Below are 19,291 nucleotides of genomic sequence, written 5' to 3'. Positions count from 1 at the left end.
ATTGTACAAAATTCAAACGTAACGCCAGGCGGATTGAATCAATACATTTTTTATGTTAGTCATGCTGTGTCGTGGGCAACATTCTTTATACGGTATACAAAAATGTATTTTCAGTCAATCCAGAAAGCGCATTACAACTAAAATTAAAGTATTCCAAATGCAATCAATAAAGTTGTGATGGGGACGCACTGAGTACGCCTGTTGATTCTATACAAAATATTACAAACAGTTCATCTTAAATCTAATTACAACCAGATATTTATTACTTTGGTGTAAGCAATAACGTTTGATTAACTTGAGCTATTACTTCACAAAATCTGGCTTTTTAAAGGCTGTGTAAACAATTTGAAATCGTTTGTCACGAGGAAAAGTGACAAGTTTGTATAATACTCGAGTATTTATTGTAACGAAATAAGTACTATTAAAACAGTAAAAGGATTTATTTCGTGCTTCATCCAAGGTAGCTACATTGCAAAAGAAAAAAAAATAACTCGCGTTATTATGTTAACTTAAGGATGCACGAGACGTTCCTCAATTTTATATAATTATCCTTGATATTTTATTCTTTATTTATTACTATTTAAACCTGTTAATTCCTAAAAATTCAGGGTACGTTACCAGGCTATTTTTTGAGCTCGAACACTTAGAATTTTCCTTAAAATAGCATGCAATATGCATTTGAATGCTTATAAATAAAGTCATACTATACATTTTCAATTGAACACTTTATATCTACATGTAAGTAAAAAAAGAATCATATAGCATGAAAATATAATTATGAAATTACTAATTGGAAATCTTCACATTGTGGAGAAAGGAAAAAATAGAAAAAAAAATGGAAGATAGGTCTCCTCTTACCTTTATGTACAAAAAGTTCATACAAATAGCTAGGGGAAAAGTCTCCTAAATGTACAATTTATGAATATTTTTAAAAAAAAATTTAAACTACAATAATATTTGACAAAGCCAATGTTGAAAATGGATAAAATGGTGAAATTATAAACACGGAAAAAAATTCATATACACTTCAGCTTACATCTACAGTATGATAATGGTTGGACGTATATAGAACCCAAGTATCAATGAAAAGGCATGAGAAAGGTTGAATGCATTAAGATTACTCAGTCATACCTTTGGTAGAAAAACATTTGTTAAATATATTTGGTTTTTATCAGAATATTGGCATTTAGAAAGTTGTTTTGGGCAACTGTACCAAGGAAAACTCTGAATTGCTTGAAATGGTACAAAAAGAAGCAGCCAGTTTAGTAACATGGCTGAGAGTTAATTCTTCCTTTATAGCTAATGGATTTGATTGGGGAACCATACAACCTTGAAGGATAAACATGAACTTGTTCTGTTTTACAAAATAATTAATGGTTTAGCACCACAATATATGTTAGATTTAATTTATTCATGTTTTTCAACTGATGATCATACATATACATGTCTGTATGCAATTTTTAATGTCTTCCACTTTTTTGCACTACTCCTTATTGCAGTAGCTTTATTCCATCTACAATTAAATTATGGAATAATCTTGATGCAGAAATTAACAATTCATAAATTTTATTCATTTTGAAGCCAAAACTTAAAAACACTTTTAAAAAATATACCCCAAGTTTACAAACACTTCAATTTCGGCAATAGGAAAGAAACTATTTTTGATGTTAATTTTGGAATAAAGCTAGTAATTTAAATGCTCTCTTATTTAATAAGTTTTAATTGATGAGATTCAAAGTTCATAGTATGGTCTAAAACTGGAAGGAAATAAAAGATGTTATTCTCGAATATCTAAGATACACTAAACAAAATGAACATGAATGACATTAGTATTCCTTTTCATATTAACTATATTCTGTATGGTAGTTCTGATTTTTCGTACAATTTTAACTGTAATTTTTGTTTCCTATGTTAACAGTCATTTTAAAGCTTGTAAACGTTTTTTATTACTCTAAAGTTGCACTGTTCAAATAATATAATTCATTATCATATATTTATTTTGTTAGTACTCTTAAGATACTGTTCTTTTTAAATAGGTGGGATCATAAAAACGTCAATTCTTTGAATGTGAATGAAAATATCGGGTTTGTAAATATTGGTGCGAATGCATATGTTAACCAACAAATTGTCTTACAATTAATATATGGTAAAGGTTAACATGATTATTCCATATTTAATTATCCGTTGTCTAATATTCTTCTTTTTTCTTTTTTTATAATTTTCTTATATTCATTAGATATCAATAATGACACTCTGTAAACCAGTAATACTATAGTTTAAAGATAAAATTTATTACACCACCAGCTAATTGACTTTTTATTTTGGGAAGGGTTTAAATTGGTTATGCCGGTTACCAAATCCATTTGAAATTCAATAAATTATGTAAAAACTACTGGTAAAGAAGGTACAGTTTTAATGTAAATTTCTTGTATCATTTCATCAGTTTAAGATTGAACGTTGAAGAATTAAAGGGGCATCGTCACGATTTTGTTAAAAAAACTATTTTTCCGATTTTCATGTTTGCAATGATTTAGTAAAACATTTTTAAAAGGCAATCAAAATTGAAGTATCATCCGTTGAGTTATAAGCTATTTACAGAGCTGACAATTTTTTACTATGCGAACAAAGATTTTGTTTACATTGAATGCTGAAGTAACAATTCCAGTTTTTTAGACCTAAAATGGATGTGTAAAACGTTAGGAACTGTTTGTTTACGCTTAGAAAAAACAAAAAAAATGGACAAGTCAGCTTGAAAAAGATTTTTAATGGCCTATTGAACCTGTGTAAACAAAAAACAGGGCACGAGCCTTGTTTACAGAATGTTGCAAAGAATTGTGAGTCTTGAGTCTTGCTTATAACTCTACGACTGACTCTCAAATTTTATTTGATCATTACAAATGCATTTCCTAAAGCTTTGCAAATAATAAAAACAGAAAAAGAAAATTTGACTAAAATTGTGACCATGCCCGTTTAATAAAAATTCGCAGCATTCAAATAATCTTCAACGTTCAAAGATAGATTTTGAAAAATATTTTCAATATCAAAAATTGAGAGCAGGTTTCAATTTATTTAATCTGTCAATACGAGGATGGACTTTGTTTAATTAATATACAATTCTCCCGCGCTGCGTTCGAACTAGTTCTATTATTTTCAACAGAAAATGTCAATGAGTCATGTAATTTGGGCAAATGTTTTCACAAACGTTTGAAATTAAAGGTGAAAAAAGTACAATAGGCTTTAGAAGATAAACCTTACCATCATTATATTGACTGTTACAGTTAGTGTAAGTTATTGTACCATTACAATCTAGCAGTCTTATTTATATGTTAAGTATGCATTTTCCATTAGGATCCAGCAGTCTTATTTAAATGTATAGTATGTATTTTGCATTTATTATATATATATATATATATATATATATATATATATATATATATATATATATATATATATATATATATATATATATATATATATATATACACACACACACACTACACACGTTAAACCTATGAACGGTATAGTTCGTGATAATAAACAATACAATACCATGGTCTAATGAAATGTTTTGATTACAAATTGTGTTACACAATGTAGATTGCACTTCTTTGATAATAAGCAATAGATTTCTCTTACTAATAAATAACTACAGATGAAAAAAAAACTTTTCAATTTGATGTGAAAAAGGGTCCCCCTGTAGAATCACAATTTATTCAAACAAATTGAATTAAACTACAAAATAACATCACAGGTATACCTCTTAAAAAATAACAATATAATATGCTTATTAATTTTTCATTTCTATTATGATTTATAGGAAATTTAATGGTGTTGACCGCCATTGTTCGGAGCGTCCGATTACGTAGCCTGACTAACTTTTTTCTGGCTAACCTGGCGATTGCCGACTTCAGCGTTGGCGTCTTCTGTGTTCTTCCTACGCTGTCAACATTTCTGTCACAGGCATGGCTTCTAGGAAGAGTAAGTATACTAGAAATGCAATAGCCTTGAAATTCTATCCCACTGTTCTCTCGATTCGCAAACCACTGTACTAATTAGCTTCCATCGAACGTGGGCTTCTTCTGGTTGGGGAATAATGGATATTTGCAAATAAAAAATAACAGACGTGTTATATCGGAAATTACAAACTTGAACACAAAAAAGGAGAAATGAAGAAAGAACGGTTCACATTTCTCTCTGTCAAAACTGTGCCTTCCTTTTGGATGTTGTGAAATTAATGCGATTGAAGTTTTGTTTTTATAATTTGTTAAAGATCAAACTGAAGTAGTCTTCTTCCGTATCAAGTCATACTTGTTTTTCAAAACGTTGCCTTCGTTAAGGTAGCTCAACAAATCTATATTCTTCTTAATGGGTCTATTTTTTAATCAGATTCTCTTTTGTAATTCTATTTCACTGATAGGTCGACTTAAAAAAAAACACTGAGCCAGATAATTATGCCAGTGCCATGGTGGCATTTTTGCACCCGTCTAAGCTGCATACACTGTATATCGAAAAAAATTGAATATCCATATGATGGATCATCGCTAAAAGAGTTAACAATTACCATTGTTATCATTGTATCTCACCTGTCAGGTGAGATATTTACCTTTTAAAAATAAATTCCTACAGGAAAAAAAATTTCCATGGGAAAAACTATTCCTATAGGAAATTTGAAATTTCCTTTCGGAAAACAAAAATTTCTTATAGGAATTTCAATTCCGATAGAAATTGATAAAATCTTATAGGAAATCTTAATTTTCAATATGAAAACTACCTGCCTAAATCAAATTACCATTCCCCTATTAGAAATATAATTCCTGTAGGATTTTAAGGAAATTCTATTGAATTGTCAATATTTCCTGTAGGAGAATTCTTTCTCCTATGGGAATTACCATTCTCCTATTGGTTTAACACCTTGGCACTAGTATAATTATTCGGCACAGTGTTAAAAGCTCTTCATTTTTTACAACTACAGAAATCTTTCTTTGTAGGGGAGGGGCATTTTTATATTTGCAAAAAATAAAATCAATTTTAATCAAAATAAATACTTTCCATATAAGATACAGTTTACAATTATGATCTTGTAGAATGTTTTTGCCTTAAACATTTTCAATGATGATTGGTAATGGGGAACAGTAAAAGCTGAGCTAAACAATTTTTAAATTTTCTTTTTCCATTTTTGAAAAATAATGTTTAGAATGTCTTATTGGGAGTTCTCATATGTTTAACCAATATTCGAGCTAAAAGCTGTCATCTTGCATCGTTATCGCATTCCAAAGCCGTTATCTGCTGGAAGCTGGCATGATTTGTTTTGTTGAAGGCTACTATGTGTAACAAGATTAATAACATTGTTGAGGATCAGAGATATCGGTTTTCCTGAAGAACGACATTATTTATCATTTTTTTCTGTTGCAGGCTATGTGCAAGATTTATTACTTTATGTGGAATCTGAGCTACACCGTATCAATCCTGATTCTGACGGCCATTGCGGTTGAGCGCTATATCGCAATAAGGTTCCCTCTGAAAGCGCGAGGATGTTTCACGTCAAAGCGACTTATCTTGACACAGGTGAGCATCTGGCTGATTGCGGCTGTGTACAGTACACCTTATATTCTCATATTTGACACCATATCCACTGTGAACATGGACGGACAAATTGTAGACTACTGTTTCTATAGAAATAGATGGATTAACATGAAAATATACACGACAGCTAATTTCATAGCGTGGTACAGTATTCCTTTGTTAATAATGACGGCCATTTATTACTGTATTAGTAAGGTGCTATGGAAAACGAGCTCGGCCAACCGGTTTACGTCAACGAAAGGGATGGGCAAGCAGTCGGAGAAGTACGCTTTCACCAGTAGTTCTCAGAGCTCGGGCCTCGGGTCACAACTAATTAAACTCAGAGGGATCAACGAGACGGACTGCGACATCGTGCAGGAAGAGCCACTTTCCCTCAAGAGCAGCCGAGCGTACCCTATGAAAAGAGCAGACGATTGCAGGCCTGCTTATAGCGCGAAGAACCATTTCTTGCGCGTGACGTCATTCATCTCGAGACATGAAAGCACGAATACGTCAAAGTCCGCCCCTGTAGAGCTGTGTCGTCTGGGAAACACGATGAAGGCGGTCAGGAGCCGCCGCAAAGTTATCCGCTTACTTCTTGCGGTGGTGGTGCTATTCGCGCTCTGCGTTCTTCCCCACCACATCCGTTTATTGCTAAAATGGTGGGAAATTAAGTCGGCCCTAGACGCAGGGATTTTTTCGCCCATTTCTTTTTTGATTCTCTATTCGAACAGTGCTTTTAATCCCGTTTTGTATGCGCTTTTTTCAGCCAATTTCAGAAAAAGCTTTAAGGAATTCAGTCCTCTGAGATTTTTGCGTCGGAGGCATCGGCCTATGCTTTTCCAAGAAATGCATTATTCTGTTTAAAACCTGAACAGCATATAGCATTTCTTAAAAAAGTATTAAACCAAGGCCAAGTCATATTTTGAGCTTGTTTATTTGACTTTTAAGAGTGTTTGTTCTTTTAGTAATACCGTGGACTTAAAAGGGAAACACTTTATTATTTTTTTTTATCTATGTCAAAGTGAGAAACAAGATGTCAGTTGATTTTTCTAGGATATTTCTGGACCTCTTTCAATTTCAACAGGATTTTTACGATACCAGGTTTTAAAAAAAACATTCAGAAATACCTTAATTTAATGAGGCTGAATAATTAACAAAGAAGATGGGGGAATAAGATGGCGCAAATGCCCATTCGGTTCAGTAGTGAAATACAATTTTGAATTTATTTTTTCCCAATTAAATCTATTGAAATATATTATATGACGAGTTTGCAAAAGCACAACTTCTAACTATATTCAGTTTTTAATATATTTAACAAAAGATAAGAAAAAAAAATGTTTCCAGAAATTTTTGCGGTATCGAACCCTAGATCTATAAGGTTAGATTATGTCAGGTACTCTAACCACTGAGCCATTTCAGACACAACAAATTAGGCTATTTAAATATTATGTGTGACTTTGCCCACGAATTTACGGACTTGAATTATTTTTTCAAAACGTTCAGTTGTTAGGATACAAAATGATATTTTTAATGTATAGTGGGTCATCTCTCCACGTTTTTGTTAATTGAAATTGGTTTGTTTTGTTTTCCAATAGACCTTATTTAGACTATGAGAAAAATATGGAGCACAGACCCAACTCTATAAAAGAAAATGCCTTGAAGTTCTAAAAATGACAGTATTTGCAGGTTTTGATACGTATACGCCTGTTTGAGTCAACATATTCCAAGTATTGAATATGTTTTTAGGTTAAAAATAAATGATATGTAAAATGTATATTGTTTTAAAAGATTTTTTAAAAAAAATATCAGATTTATTGATATTTTAATTTTTCAGTAGCTTGTCCCACCGTGTATGGGCATTTTACACGCCTTTAGTTATCCACCCATCTTCTTTCAAATTTGAATAATTTTGGACTTGGGATAGCATGAGTTTGATTGTAATGATTGCATTTCTGCAAATAAAGAGTTGTCGAACGTCCTTGGAAGACTAACCACTTTAATTAAAATAAATGAGTTTTTATAAAATTCTGAATGCTCATAAAATATGTTTACAGTTTGTATATATATACATTATATATTTTACATAAGTTATCTTCACGTTACAAAACAAATATGTATATATAAATCTATATTTTGTACATCAATTTTTTTTTAATCTGTAAAGCATATTTTGAATGTTATATATTGTACATCTATGTATGAATTATCTGTGTATTATAAAATTAAAGGAAGATTTTGATTTAAATTTGAGGTGCAATGGATCGATTTCAATGCCAAGAACAAATCGGCTCATATAAAGAAAGAGTTTGCAGCGAGTGGGTAAATCATTTGAAGATTTGGGTGATTAATCTTTTTGAAAATGGTTCTAAAATGGCATTTAACGTTGCGGATGTTTATTGTAATAAAAATTAGTACCCGATATCTTGGGAAAATAACGAAGAAAAGCTTAACATTCTATTTTTGGGAGTTGATTTTAATCAACTCTCCTATGCAGTTACTCAGACAAACCGAAAGTGAAACAGTAATTGGACCTCAGCACAAATCATTGCTGCTTACAAGACTTAGTTCTTGAAAATAATTGATAAATTCGATGTAATGTATGCTAAAGCATTGTTTTTCAAGGAAACTTATTTATGAATACCCTGAAAATAGTCAGATTTTAAATGGTACCAGCAATTTGAATATTTTTTGTAGTCGTATGTATTCCTACGCCGAGTTCAATATAGTCTCGTTCAACTCGACGCTCGGCTGTCTCCGTAAATCCTTGTCGGAGATTAACGGTGTCAGCCGAGCGTTTGGTTGAACGAGACTAGAGTTCAATATTGCTTGGATCCATACAGTTTTCGAGAAATATTTCTATTACTGATACATATTTTGATTGAATTGATTTTATCTTTAAATATTATTTAACATGATTCATATGGGGGTTTCTCGACATTCTTGTCGAAAAAGTCCAAAAATTCATATCATAAAAATGTGCGTAATTCAAATTAGAAACTACATGTACTTGTCATGCAAAATAACATATCATTGATTTTAAAATAAATAAACATCGACAAAATCAACTCCCGTCAGTTCTTCAGTACTTTGATTTTAAAAGTTATTAACTGATTTTAAAATCGTTGAGAGAGAGAGAGAGAGAGAGAGAGAGAGAGAGGTGTAGTACAATGTCTTCTCACAAGCCTTTATTTGAAAATATTTATCTTATGGTAGTATCTAAGACTGTGATAACACTATGAATCGATTTTGTATTGTAGAGTCCAATGAATTCAAATGAAGTATTGTTCGGCGCAAGTGGGGTTTTCACAATTAATTGCTGTAAATGATATGCATATAGTTAAAGAGGAATCATTCTTTGAATATTATGAAATGATTATTTCGGTCGGAGTGAGGTCAAATCTTCCAGAAAGTCCTTCGGGCTTTATTGGATTTGACCACGCCTGACAAAAATTTCAATTCGGCACGTACAACCTCTGCGAAGAAAATTAACGGAAAATTGGTGGACCGACCGACCGACCGACAGACAGATAGACGGACAGCAGCAATGCAATATATGTCCTTCCTTCCATTAAGGGGGACCCATTAACACAACAAATCAAATTTGTAACTTACATTTCATCATTGACGCAAGAAATTGAAGTAACGTCAATAATTCAATATTTCTTCAACTGACACATACAGTGAAAAGCTGTTATATTCCCAGTGGTGTAAATAATAACCGTTTAGATTAAAGTCCAAAGTGAAACTACAAATGCTGAAAATTAAATAGAAATGTTACCATTTTTTGAATATCAACTAGGTTAATAATTACTGTCGGGGGTGTTCAAATCCAATAAAGCCCGAAAGGCTTTGTGGGAGATTTGATTACGCTCCAACCGTAAGGATCACCCCATAATACTCAAAGAAGGCACGAAACAGCAATCGTTTTTCTTAAATTAATTTATATCATCAAGAACCCCCCCCCCAAAAAAAAAAAAACTTAAGGAAATTATTAGTGAAATTGGTAACTGGAAGTTAAAGTCAAGTATAAGTATAAATCCCCCCGGGATTAAGATTTTTACAACGATTTTCTTTTTTCTGGCTTGCAAGAGTTTTTAAGACGAGTCTCTCACCCCCTCCCCCCCCCCCCCCCCACACACACACACTTTTAAAAACGATGCTACTTGCAAACAGAGAAGGATTACTTATTTCTAAAATAGAGCAGTTAATTAAAAATAACGTCAACTCTATATATGGTTTATTTAGGACCAATTCATATAGTTTAATTTAGGATGAAATTAATGTAATTAATCTACCCGTTATCAGAGGGAAAAAAACAATCTTGCATTTACTGTTTTAAACTTGTGGTTTTTTAAGCTAAATACAATATCACAAGATTGTTGTAATCATTTTCAATTAAAAGAGATTATATATTTCGAAGGGAGTATCACAATTAGTTAATTTCATATGAAGGAAAAAAAACCATTCACTGTAATTTGCTATATAGTATATACGTACCTGTTCTAAAAACATGCGTAAACTGAAACAAAGATCATATAACAAAATTTGCCATATTTTCAATTTAATTTTCAACAAATTTTTGACACGTATACTGCACACTCATGACTATAATACAATGTGAAGTGAAATGAACTCTGTCTAGTCAATGTTAAAATGCTATGTACAATTCATTCTAAATCACAACTGGCACTTACATGTACACATGAAAGTCAATGGCATCATCGTGGTGAAAATAGCTGCAGTAATGAAGCCCCCTCCCCGCCATTTTTTTTTGGGGGGGGGGGGGGGGGGTCAAAGAGTACTACATTATAGCAGCTATGGTGAAAATGACACAACTATACATTTACGAATGCGGAGACACACTTGGATAGGGAATGCATTCCTGAGGGGGGAAGTGGGGAGTGGGGGTGTTGCTAAACTATAGAAACTTTCTGAATTCTTGGAGTCTGTGGTTTGTGATTAGCTGTATCAACAGTCTTTATGGCTTGTTCCCCTTCACTGGGCTGCTTTTTGAGACTGAACGGGGGAGGGGATTCACAGGGTGTGGTCACCGCAGAGTCTGGTAAACACTTTTTGTTTTGATTGGGCGTTAGAGGTGACGTCACGGCCGCCTTGCCGTTTTCGTTTAGCCCCACGTGATCTAACTGTAGCAGACGATCAGTGGTGTTGCACGAGGAATCTGCCGCAACGTATCTCACTTCCACCGTGTCTTGTTCCGGGGGAAATGGGCGTCGACGCGTCCGGATCTGTTCCGGACTAAGTCGCCGCCTGTGATATAGGCCGCAGATCACCAGAACGATGCAGAAGAAAGAGGAAATGGACGCTCCAATGGCAATATGGAGAATGTCAAACTTGGAAACAGCCGGACCTGAAACGGACAAGGGGGTTAAAATAATGAAAGAATCTTTGCAAGGTTACTGTATATTTACAAATCTTTAGAAAAGTATCTCAAGTTGCAAGGTGTTTCATAATGTAGGTCTGCTTTCAGAAATATAAAGCACAGTTACATGTAAGTTTGCATCATTCATTTTAAAGTTTTCACAAATAACTTTATTTTTTTCATTGGTCAATTGGGAAAAAAAGGAATGAAAGTAATATGTTTGGCATATACAGGTATATATGTTGTATATTCAAGTATATATTACACATAATGATATAGATTCATTTATGATTTTGAAAAATACTGCAGTGCAATTTGGAAATTAATTTTCACACAAGGGAACAGAGATTAGGATAAATAAGAATTCGAATCAATACGAAAATGGAAACATAGGTAATCACAGATTACAAAGCTCACCGAGACGAGGCATCAACTTTATGAGGCATCACCTTTAAAACCACCTTTATCATATGATATGAAAATCATAGTTATTGATCTTGGATATTCATGGATACTGTTTTGACACAATATCGTATATCATATGTAAAAAAATTGTATGATAATCCTATGTTCATTTCATACATTATTATAAGATACAATGTTTATCAATACAATAATATAAAATATGATATTGCATCCAATGATACTTACAATATATATCATTTAATACAATATAATACTGTAATAAATATTGATGCAATATGATTTTGTAACATATAATATGACATTGTATCGTGTTATACATTATTGTATTTAATCACATAATACAATATCATAATATCTAATATAAATACAATATAGCATTATTTGATACTATATCATATCACATAATACATCACAATATTGTAACATATGATATTATATTGTATAATATAGTATAATTTTGTATTGTATGATATTGTATCATATTTGATACACAATATTGTATCATATGATACAATATAATTTGATAAAACATTGTTTCATATCATATGATACAATATCATCTGATACAGTACGATATTATATAATACAATATCATTTTATACAATATCATATCATATGATACAATATCATATTATACAATATCATATTATATGATATCTTATAACATCATATAATACAATTTCATGTATTATATAACAATATATTATATAAACCAATATCATATTATACAATATTGTATCATACGATATGCTATAATTATAATATACAATATCGTATCATATGATACAATATCATATATTGCAATATAATATGAAACAATATCATTCGATAAAATAATATATTATACAATATCATATTCTACAATATTGTATAATAATATACAATACTATACATAACAATATCATAATACAATATCATATAATAATGTACAAAAAAATTGATACAATATCATATCATATCATATAACTTTTTACAATATAATGTATGATATTACATTGTATCATATAAAACAATAGTGTATCATATCATAGAATACTATATCATAGGAATCATGTTAAATCATTTAACAACAAACACATCTATCAAGCAGGTTTGAGTGAGGTAGGAGAATTTTTAGCATCCTTGATAATGGAGATCAGGCTCTGCATCTGAAGCTACCTCTGCAATTCATTTATATTATAGTTAAATCAATTATGCAAGCTATTATCTATAAAACATGTAACCTGTTCCAAAAAACTAAACCTCATCCAGCATCCGAAACCTATGGCTCAGATTCAGCATTCAAGCCTGTCAGATGCATCAGTATCATGAGATGCATCATCCTTGCAAGTTTGGTGATGTAAGGACCAGTAATAACTAAGATATAATCATCAGAGGGCACCTGCTCTAAAAACTTTAACCAGCTCTTAAAACCTTAACCTCATCCAGCATCCGAAACCTATGGCTCAGATTCAGCATTCATGCCTGTCAGGTGCATCAGTATCGTAAGACGCACCATCCTTGCAAGTTTGGTGAAGTTAGGACCAGAAATAACTAAGATATATTTTTTAGCATCCTTGATAATGGAGATCAGGCTCTGCATCTGAAGCTACCTCTGCCATTCATTTATATTATAGTTAGATCATATATGCAAGTTTGAAATAGTGCTATTACCTACATATATTAAACATGTGACCTGTTCCAAAAAAACTAAACCTCATCCAGCATCCGAAACCTATGGCTCAGATTCAGCATTCAAGCCTGTCAGGTGCATCAGTATCATAAGACACACCATCCATGTAAGTTTGGTAAAGTTAGGACCAGTAATAACTAAGATATGATCATCAGAGGGCACCTGCTCTAAAAACTTTAACCAGCTCTTAAAACCTTAACCTCATCCAGCATCCGAAACCTATGGCTCAGATTCAGCATTCAAGCCTGTCAGGTGCATCAGTATCATAAGACGCACCATCTATGTAAGTTTGGTGAAGTTGGGACCAGTAGTAACTTAGAAATGGCTATCAAAGGGCACCTGCAACAAAAACTTTAACCTGCTCGAAAAACCTAACTTCATCTAGCATCCGAAACCTTCGGCTCAGATTCAGCATTCAAGCCTGTCAGGTGCATCAGTATCATAAGACACACCATCCATGCAAGTTTGGTGAAGTAAGGACCAGTAGTAAGTAAGATATAATCATCAGAGGGCACCTGCTCCAAAAACTTTAACCAGCTCTAAAAACCTTAACCTCATCCAGCATCCGAAACCTATGGCTCAGATTCAGCATTCAAGCCTGTCAGGTGCATCAGTATCATAAGACACACCATCTATGCAAGTTTGGTGAAGTTTGGACCAGTAGTAACTTAGAAATGGCTATCAAAGGGCACCTGCAACAAAAACTTTAACCTGCTCCAAACACCTTAACCTCCTCCAGCATCTGAAATTCATGGCCCAGATTCAGCATCCAAGTCTCTCAAGTCCATTAGTAGGTCCAGATGCATCATTCATGCAAGTTTGGTGAAGATAGGACAAGTAATAAGTTAGATACAGGACCTGCAACAAAAACTTTAACCAGGTCCGGACGCCGACGCCGACGCCGACGCCGAGGGTATAGCATAAGCTCCCCCCGACTTCGTCTCGGTGAGCTAAAAAGGAAAAACAAAATTATGTGTTAGAATTTCATTTTTCAAACTACTAACGATAAAAGATGGTAAACAAAAGTATGATTTCATGATCTGAACAACCATAATTCAAAACGTCTAAGTTTATAATGCTTACAGACATTCAAGACATATATTATGAAACAACCTAAGCATTATTATACATATATCAACAAAAAATATCAACTTATACATGTATGAATCCTCTTCAGCTCTAGAAAAATTTTGAAAAATGGTATTGCCTGTAGCATTTACAGAGTGTTTCCGTGTCAATATCATTGGCATGTAGTGTATATACAGGTACACGTTTCTCCATCTGTTCACATATAGTAAATTGACTAATCAACTTAATTGTTCAAAAAAGCTTCGGAAAGTTTGAGCGTGTTTAATAATATTGTGAGGGTTTTTATTTTGATTAAGTCATTAATATGTCTAAAATTAATCATGCGTAGAGAAAAAGGTTCCCGATAGAAATAAAAAAATATAAACTTTGGTTTTGTGAATCTTATATTAATATAACAATAACTTTGATATGGCAATATTATAAAGTTGTCCGTAAAAAAAATCACACAAAAAGGTTTGAGGTTTACTATATATTCAAATGAATTAAAGCACTCCAAACAAAACTAACTCCATATCAAACATATGGCCCCGGGGCCATAAAAGTTAGACTAGCTCACCTTCATCTCAACCTCACTCGAATTCCACAAAAGGAATAGATAGTGGAAAAGTGAGACTGAGACAATAAAGTGAGTTTGTAGAACTTTTATGGCCCCGGGTCCTGATTTTTAACTATAAACGTGTATATATAACTACATATACTATACGGGGGATCTTTATGATATATAAATATCGTGTAAGAAAACCATGATTAGTATACTAATTTCACTAACGCTTACTCCTAACGAGAAAGGTTACTGATTTTATCGCATATTTTAAAGCAATATGAGCTGAATTTTTCATGTTGATTTTTTTTTCTACTAAAATGTTCTTTTCTACTAAAATGACAAAATATAATGGTTTTTAAATTTCTGTTAGCCATATTTTTGTGAAAAAGGCCGTTAAGAAGCCTCAGTTGGAGCTAAATTGAATTATCGTCTTCCTGTACAAAAATTGATTTGCTATATGTTCCTAAGAAGAGAAATATTTCTTTGAAAATAATTAATGATTTTTTCAAATCTTATTTATCATAAAAGTTTAAGTTATATGCAGACTTATCATACTAGCAGGGTTTTGTAGCAAAATAAAAGTCTAAAAAATACAGCTCATATTGCTTTAAAAACCTACTTGTATATACATACTGTTTTTATCATCTAGGCCAAATCATTGTAAAGATTAACATGAAAAAAAAAATATATTCTTCCATATCAAATGTTGATTAAATTGCTACTTGTATTATATATGAATTAAATTACTAATACAGAAGCTATACGTAATTTACTACAGATGATATGTATTTTTAGATGTTAAGGTTGTCAATCAATATATTGATACATGTATATTGAACACAAGTGTTAAAGAAATGTATATTTTTTCAGTGGATGTAGATAATTCAACAGAAAAGAAGGTAAAATATATGCTTCAATGCACGCAAGCAATAAAGCGATAGTTTTCGTCCCATTTCATTTGAAGTCCAAAAATGAAGTATCAGTGCTTTTATTTTCATAATTTGAAATTAGATAGTACATGGGTGTTGATGGAGGTACTAGTAAAACAGCAGGATCGGTTTCTGATTACTCTTATAATTATCCAATTGTAAGTTATGATAATTGTAAGTTAAAGATTCAAACTAAAGTCTTGTTTAGGTGTCCAGATATTGGTAAAATTCAGCAGCAGTGTGTGTGGGTTTTTTTTTTCTTTCGGTATCGCTTTTGAATGGAAGATGGCAACCATAATGTCAAAAAACGAACTACTAGTACTAGTAACTATTAATGTTGATTGCTATAGAATATTAAGAAGTGTCCATGTGTTTAATTAAGTCTACAGTTAAGATTAATAATTACAAAATATACTATTTTACTTACTTGTTTTCAATGCAACATTATTGGCAATCGATTTCATCACAAAGTGTTTCAAATTCATATTTTTAACTGTTTCATAAGTTTACGTTTTAATCAACTCTCGTAATAGACCAACCAATAAATAAAGCTTTGTTGGCAGCATCTCAAGAAGAAAAAAAAACAGGTCAAATTGTACAAAGTCAGTATAAAGATGTCAGTGTTAGTACGAAAAGAAATAACTAGGAAAGCAATTCAAGGTTAAATATTGGTTTGTAGCAAACAAAAGATCACACTGGGAGATACACGCTCTGCACTAAGACTATACTGGTACCTGCAGCAGATTCCCCGCGCTTAGGGAATGGCGTCGGACCTACAGTAATTAGAAATAGTTACACAATCGCTCAGCCCTCTCTTTAGAGGTTAATTAATATCTTCGCTACTATATTCAAACACCACCTTGTTTTTTTATAATAAGGGGAAAATGGGGGTAAAGCTGTATGTTAATGACCAATTGCATAGATTGCGTTTTAAGAATGAATGTGGCTTATTTTTAAAAAATGTTCAATTTTTTGTAAATGAATTGATTATACTGAAATTGAGAAATCAAATTTTGTCATCCAGTTTAGCATACTTAATAATTTTTTTATTAGTATATTGTGTCTACAAAAATCCTGAGGTATCACTGCTTTAATATAGTTTAAACAAAAATTTGTTATTCGGTTTATTAATACATACTACAAAAGACAAAGTGGTGTGTATATTATAAGAATACCAGAATTTTATTGGTCACATTGCTGAGTCCCATCCTTAACCTATACAATAGTTGCCTTAAATTCCTTACATGCATATGAACCTCATATGATTTGCCTATAATTTTCCTTCATGAACCCTATAATGTGCCTACAATTCTCCTAATTCATGAACCCAAAAATGTACCTATTTTCCTTCATGAACTGCATTATGTGCCTTTAATTTTTTCTTCCTGAACCCCATTATGTGCATATAAATTCTCTTTATTTGAATGAACACCATGATAGGCATTTATTCCTTTCTTGAACTCCTAGAATGCCCAGATCGCCTTCCTTTATTGACATAGTACTTCTTTTATTTTAACATATAATGTGTCTAGTTCTGACTCTGAACGCTGTATTAATATTGTGCCTAGTTTTATTGTCATGAATCCCTTAATAAGCATAAAGCTACTGTCATAAAGGGCTCAGTTCACCATTCTTTACTCCAGTACTTAATGTCGTTAAAGTAATCCGACCTTTGCAAAATTATTTGTCTTTTATTGAATGCTTTTTTACTATTTACGTTATTGCTTTTATTTTAAAACAATACAAATGTGGTTCATTGTCTGAATAAACGACCTTTAATGCATGCAATCCTTTGTTCAATTTTCTTTGCAAATAAACTTGGACTCATTGGAATATAATTGCAGGAATTTAGTAAAATCACATTGAGCAAAAGCTCAAAACGAGGCATATTATTGGAGTTGTGTATGGTAGATTTTCTTAATTGGAAAAATTGGGTTGGCAAACAATAATTTATTCACCCAAAAAAATCAATGTAAAACTACAAATCTGACTTACATAATAATAGCAACTGACCAAAAGTAATAATACATTTGCATCATCCCACATGTAGACTTTGGAAATTTTACTAGGCGTATTATAAAGGAAATATCTGCAGGGTGATATGATTCTATACACACATATAAAGCCATGCAACCATAAGAAATAAACATACAGCAAGGAGAGTAATGTTTCTTTGTGCTATGATACAAAACTGTTATAGCAGGGAATTTATAAAGTAAATCTACAGGGTGTCTCAAAACACTATGCCTTTAAATGTTAAAAAATATAAATATTACTTAATAAATCTGAATTTAGCATAACTTCATAATTGCACATAAATAACATAGAAAGCTGATATCAATGTACTAGAATGATTTAGTCTGGAATATTACTTCTTTAAATTATTTTTGGTGTATATCTAACACATTACATATTAAGTACATGTACTAGTTTTTAAGTATTTTTACAGAAATTTGCTATTTAGATATGTTGTATATAAAATGCATGATGTAAGCAAACATTTAATTTATAAATGACTGTTTTTGATAGTATTTATTTAATTGTAATTTAATGGCTGCATGGATATATATATATGTAGATGAAATTTTTTTTAAAAAACCTAATAATTGCATTAATACATGTACCCTGTCCATTTTCGCATTTCAAACATCAAATTTCCTATTAATTACTTCAGAAAAAAGCCTACTGTATTTCTTACATTTATCAAAGTATATAATATCATACACGAGGCTGAAATTAACACAATGGATATAATTTTGACTATACCTATACACAATGCCTTGGCATACACATATACAAAACATTTACAAAAACATCAAATGAATGTAAACTAATTTCACAAGAGATTTTTTTTTTGGAAGGGGGTGGAAAAATTTGGGGGTGATGCACTGGACACAGATATGTAGATAGGGGGTACTTACATCCCTCCTCTTCGTCAGAGTTATCCCCCCTTCCACAGTTTGGGACCTGGTTACAGGCCAACTCGCTGTGGATGCAGTATTCACTTTTTGAGCAACGGAAGAAATCACAGCTCACTGCAAAAACAGAAAAAAAATTGTTATTACCTGCCTTAATGCTGTATTTTTTTTTTCAGCAATGAAAGCAAAAACTAAAGATTTTCATTGAAATTTAAATGACTCATTTAAGGTTTACTGATCCTCTGGAAAGAGAGGTAACTCAAGTTTGGAATTTTAAAAATAAATAACTAATACATCAATCATCTTTAAAACCTTCATGTCTAAAGGTGCTTTCAAAACATTTTTTTTGCAAGATAAAAGCTAAAAATTCAATTAGAACCATTTTAACAAGAGCTTGGACTTTGGAAAGTAATGTGTCAAACAGCAATGTGACATATATGCCTGTCTGTTTCATTGTAGGCCAATCAACCAAGGTTCTTTGAAATCAACAAGATTTGTCTGGCTTTTGAGCAAAAGCTATGCAACCTATGCATATTTCTCCAGATATCAGCCTCATTTTCAATTTGTTTTCTTGCAAAAAATAGATAGTTATGTCCTTCCCAAAGTCCAAAGTCTTGTTAAAATGGTTCTTATAATAATGATGAACAGACAAAACTCTCTAGAAAAAATCATTATTCACCATTAGAAGTGAAATGAAAGGTTTAAATTTTTGGAATTATTCACCTTGGTTATGGGTGCATTAGTATGATTTTACTGATTAGAAGAAGA

General features: G+C 31.9%; 2 protein-coding genes across 10 annotated transcripts in view; one reads left to right on the top strand and one right to left on the bottom strand.

Moving 5' to 3' along the window:
- Positions 1-7,952, top strand: part of LOC105339537 (trissin receptor) — a 29,233-nt gene extending 21,281 nt beyond the window's left edge. The window contains exons 2-3 of the mRNA XM_066072140.1: positions 3,818-3,978; positions 5,413-7,952. Of these exons, the coding sequence (XP_065928212.1) occupies positions 3,818-3,978; positions 5,413-6,429 (1,178 nt within the window). The 3' untranslated portion in view covers positions 6,430-7,952. The remainder of the gene's footprint in view (positions 1-3,817; positions 3,979-5,412) is intronic.
- A 2,390-nt stretch (positions 7,953-10,342) lies between these two features.
- LOC105339407 (dorsal-ventral patterning tolloid-like protein 1) overlaps positions 10,343-19,291 on the bottom strand; it is a 61,005-nt gene continuing 52,056 nt past the window's right edge. For 8 of the 9 annotated variants that reach the window (XM_034477835.2, XM_011444934.4, XM_011444943.4 and 5 more), the window contains 3 exons: positions 18,527-18,640; positions 16,340-16,378; positions 10,343-10,933 (listed from right to left, as the gene is read on the bottom strand). In XM_034477835.2, the coding sequence (XP_034333726.2) occupies positions 10,479-10,933; positions 16,340-16,378; positions 18,527-18,640 (608 nt within the window). In that variant the 3' untranslated portion in view covers positions 10,343-10,478. The remainder of the gene's footprint in view (positions 10,934-16,339; positions 16,379-18,526; positions 18,641-19,291) is intronic. The other variant, XM_011444979.4, reaches the window with a different exon arrangement.

The sequence above is a fragment of the Magallana gigas genome, chromosome 9, assembly GCF_963853765.1.
Source record: "Magallana gigas chromosome 9, xbMagGiga1.1, whole genome shotgun sequence".
Classification (NCBI taxonomy): domain Eukaryota; kingdom Metazoa; phylum Mollusca; class Bivalvia; order Ostreida; family Ostreidae; genus Magallana; species Magallana gigas.
Note: the sequence above shows the minus strand (reverse complement) of the source record. Positions and strands in the feature narration are given on the sequence as shown.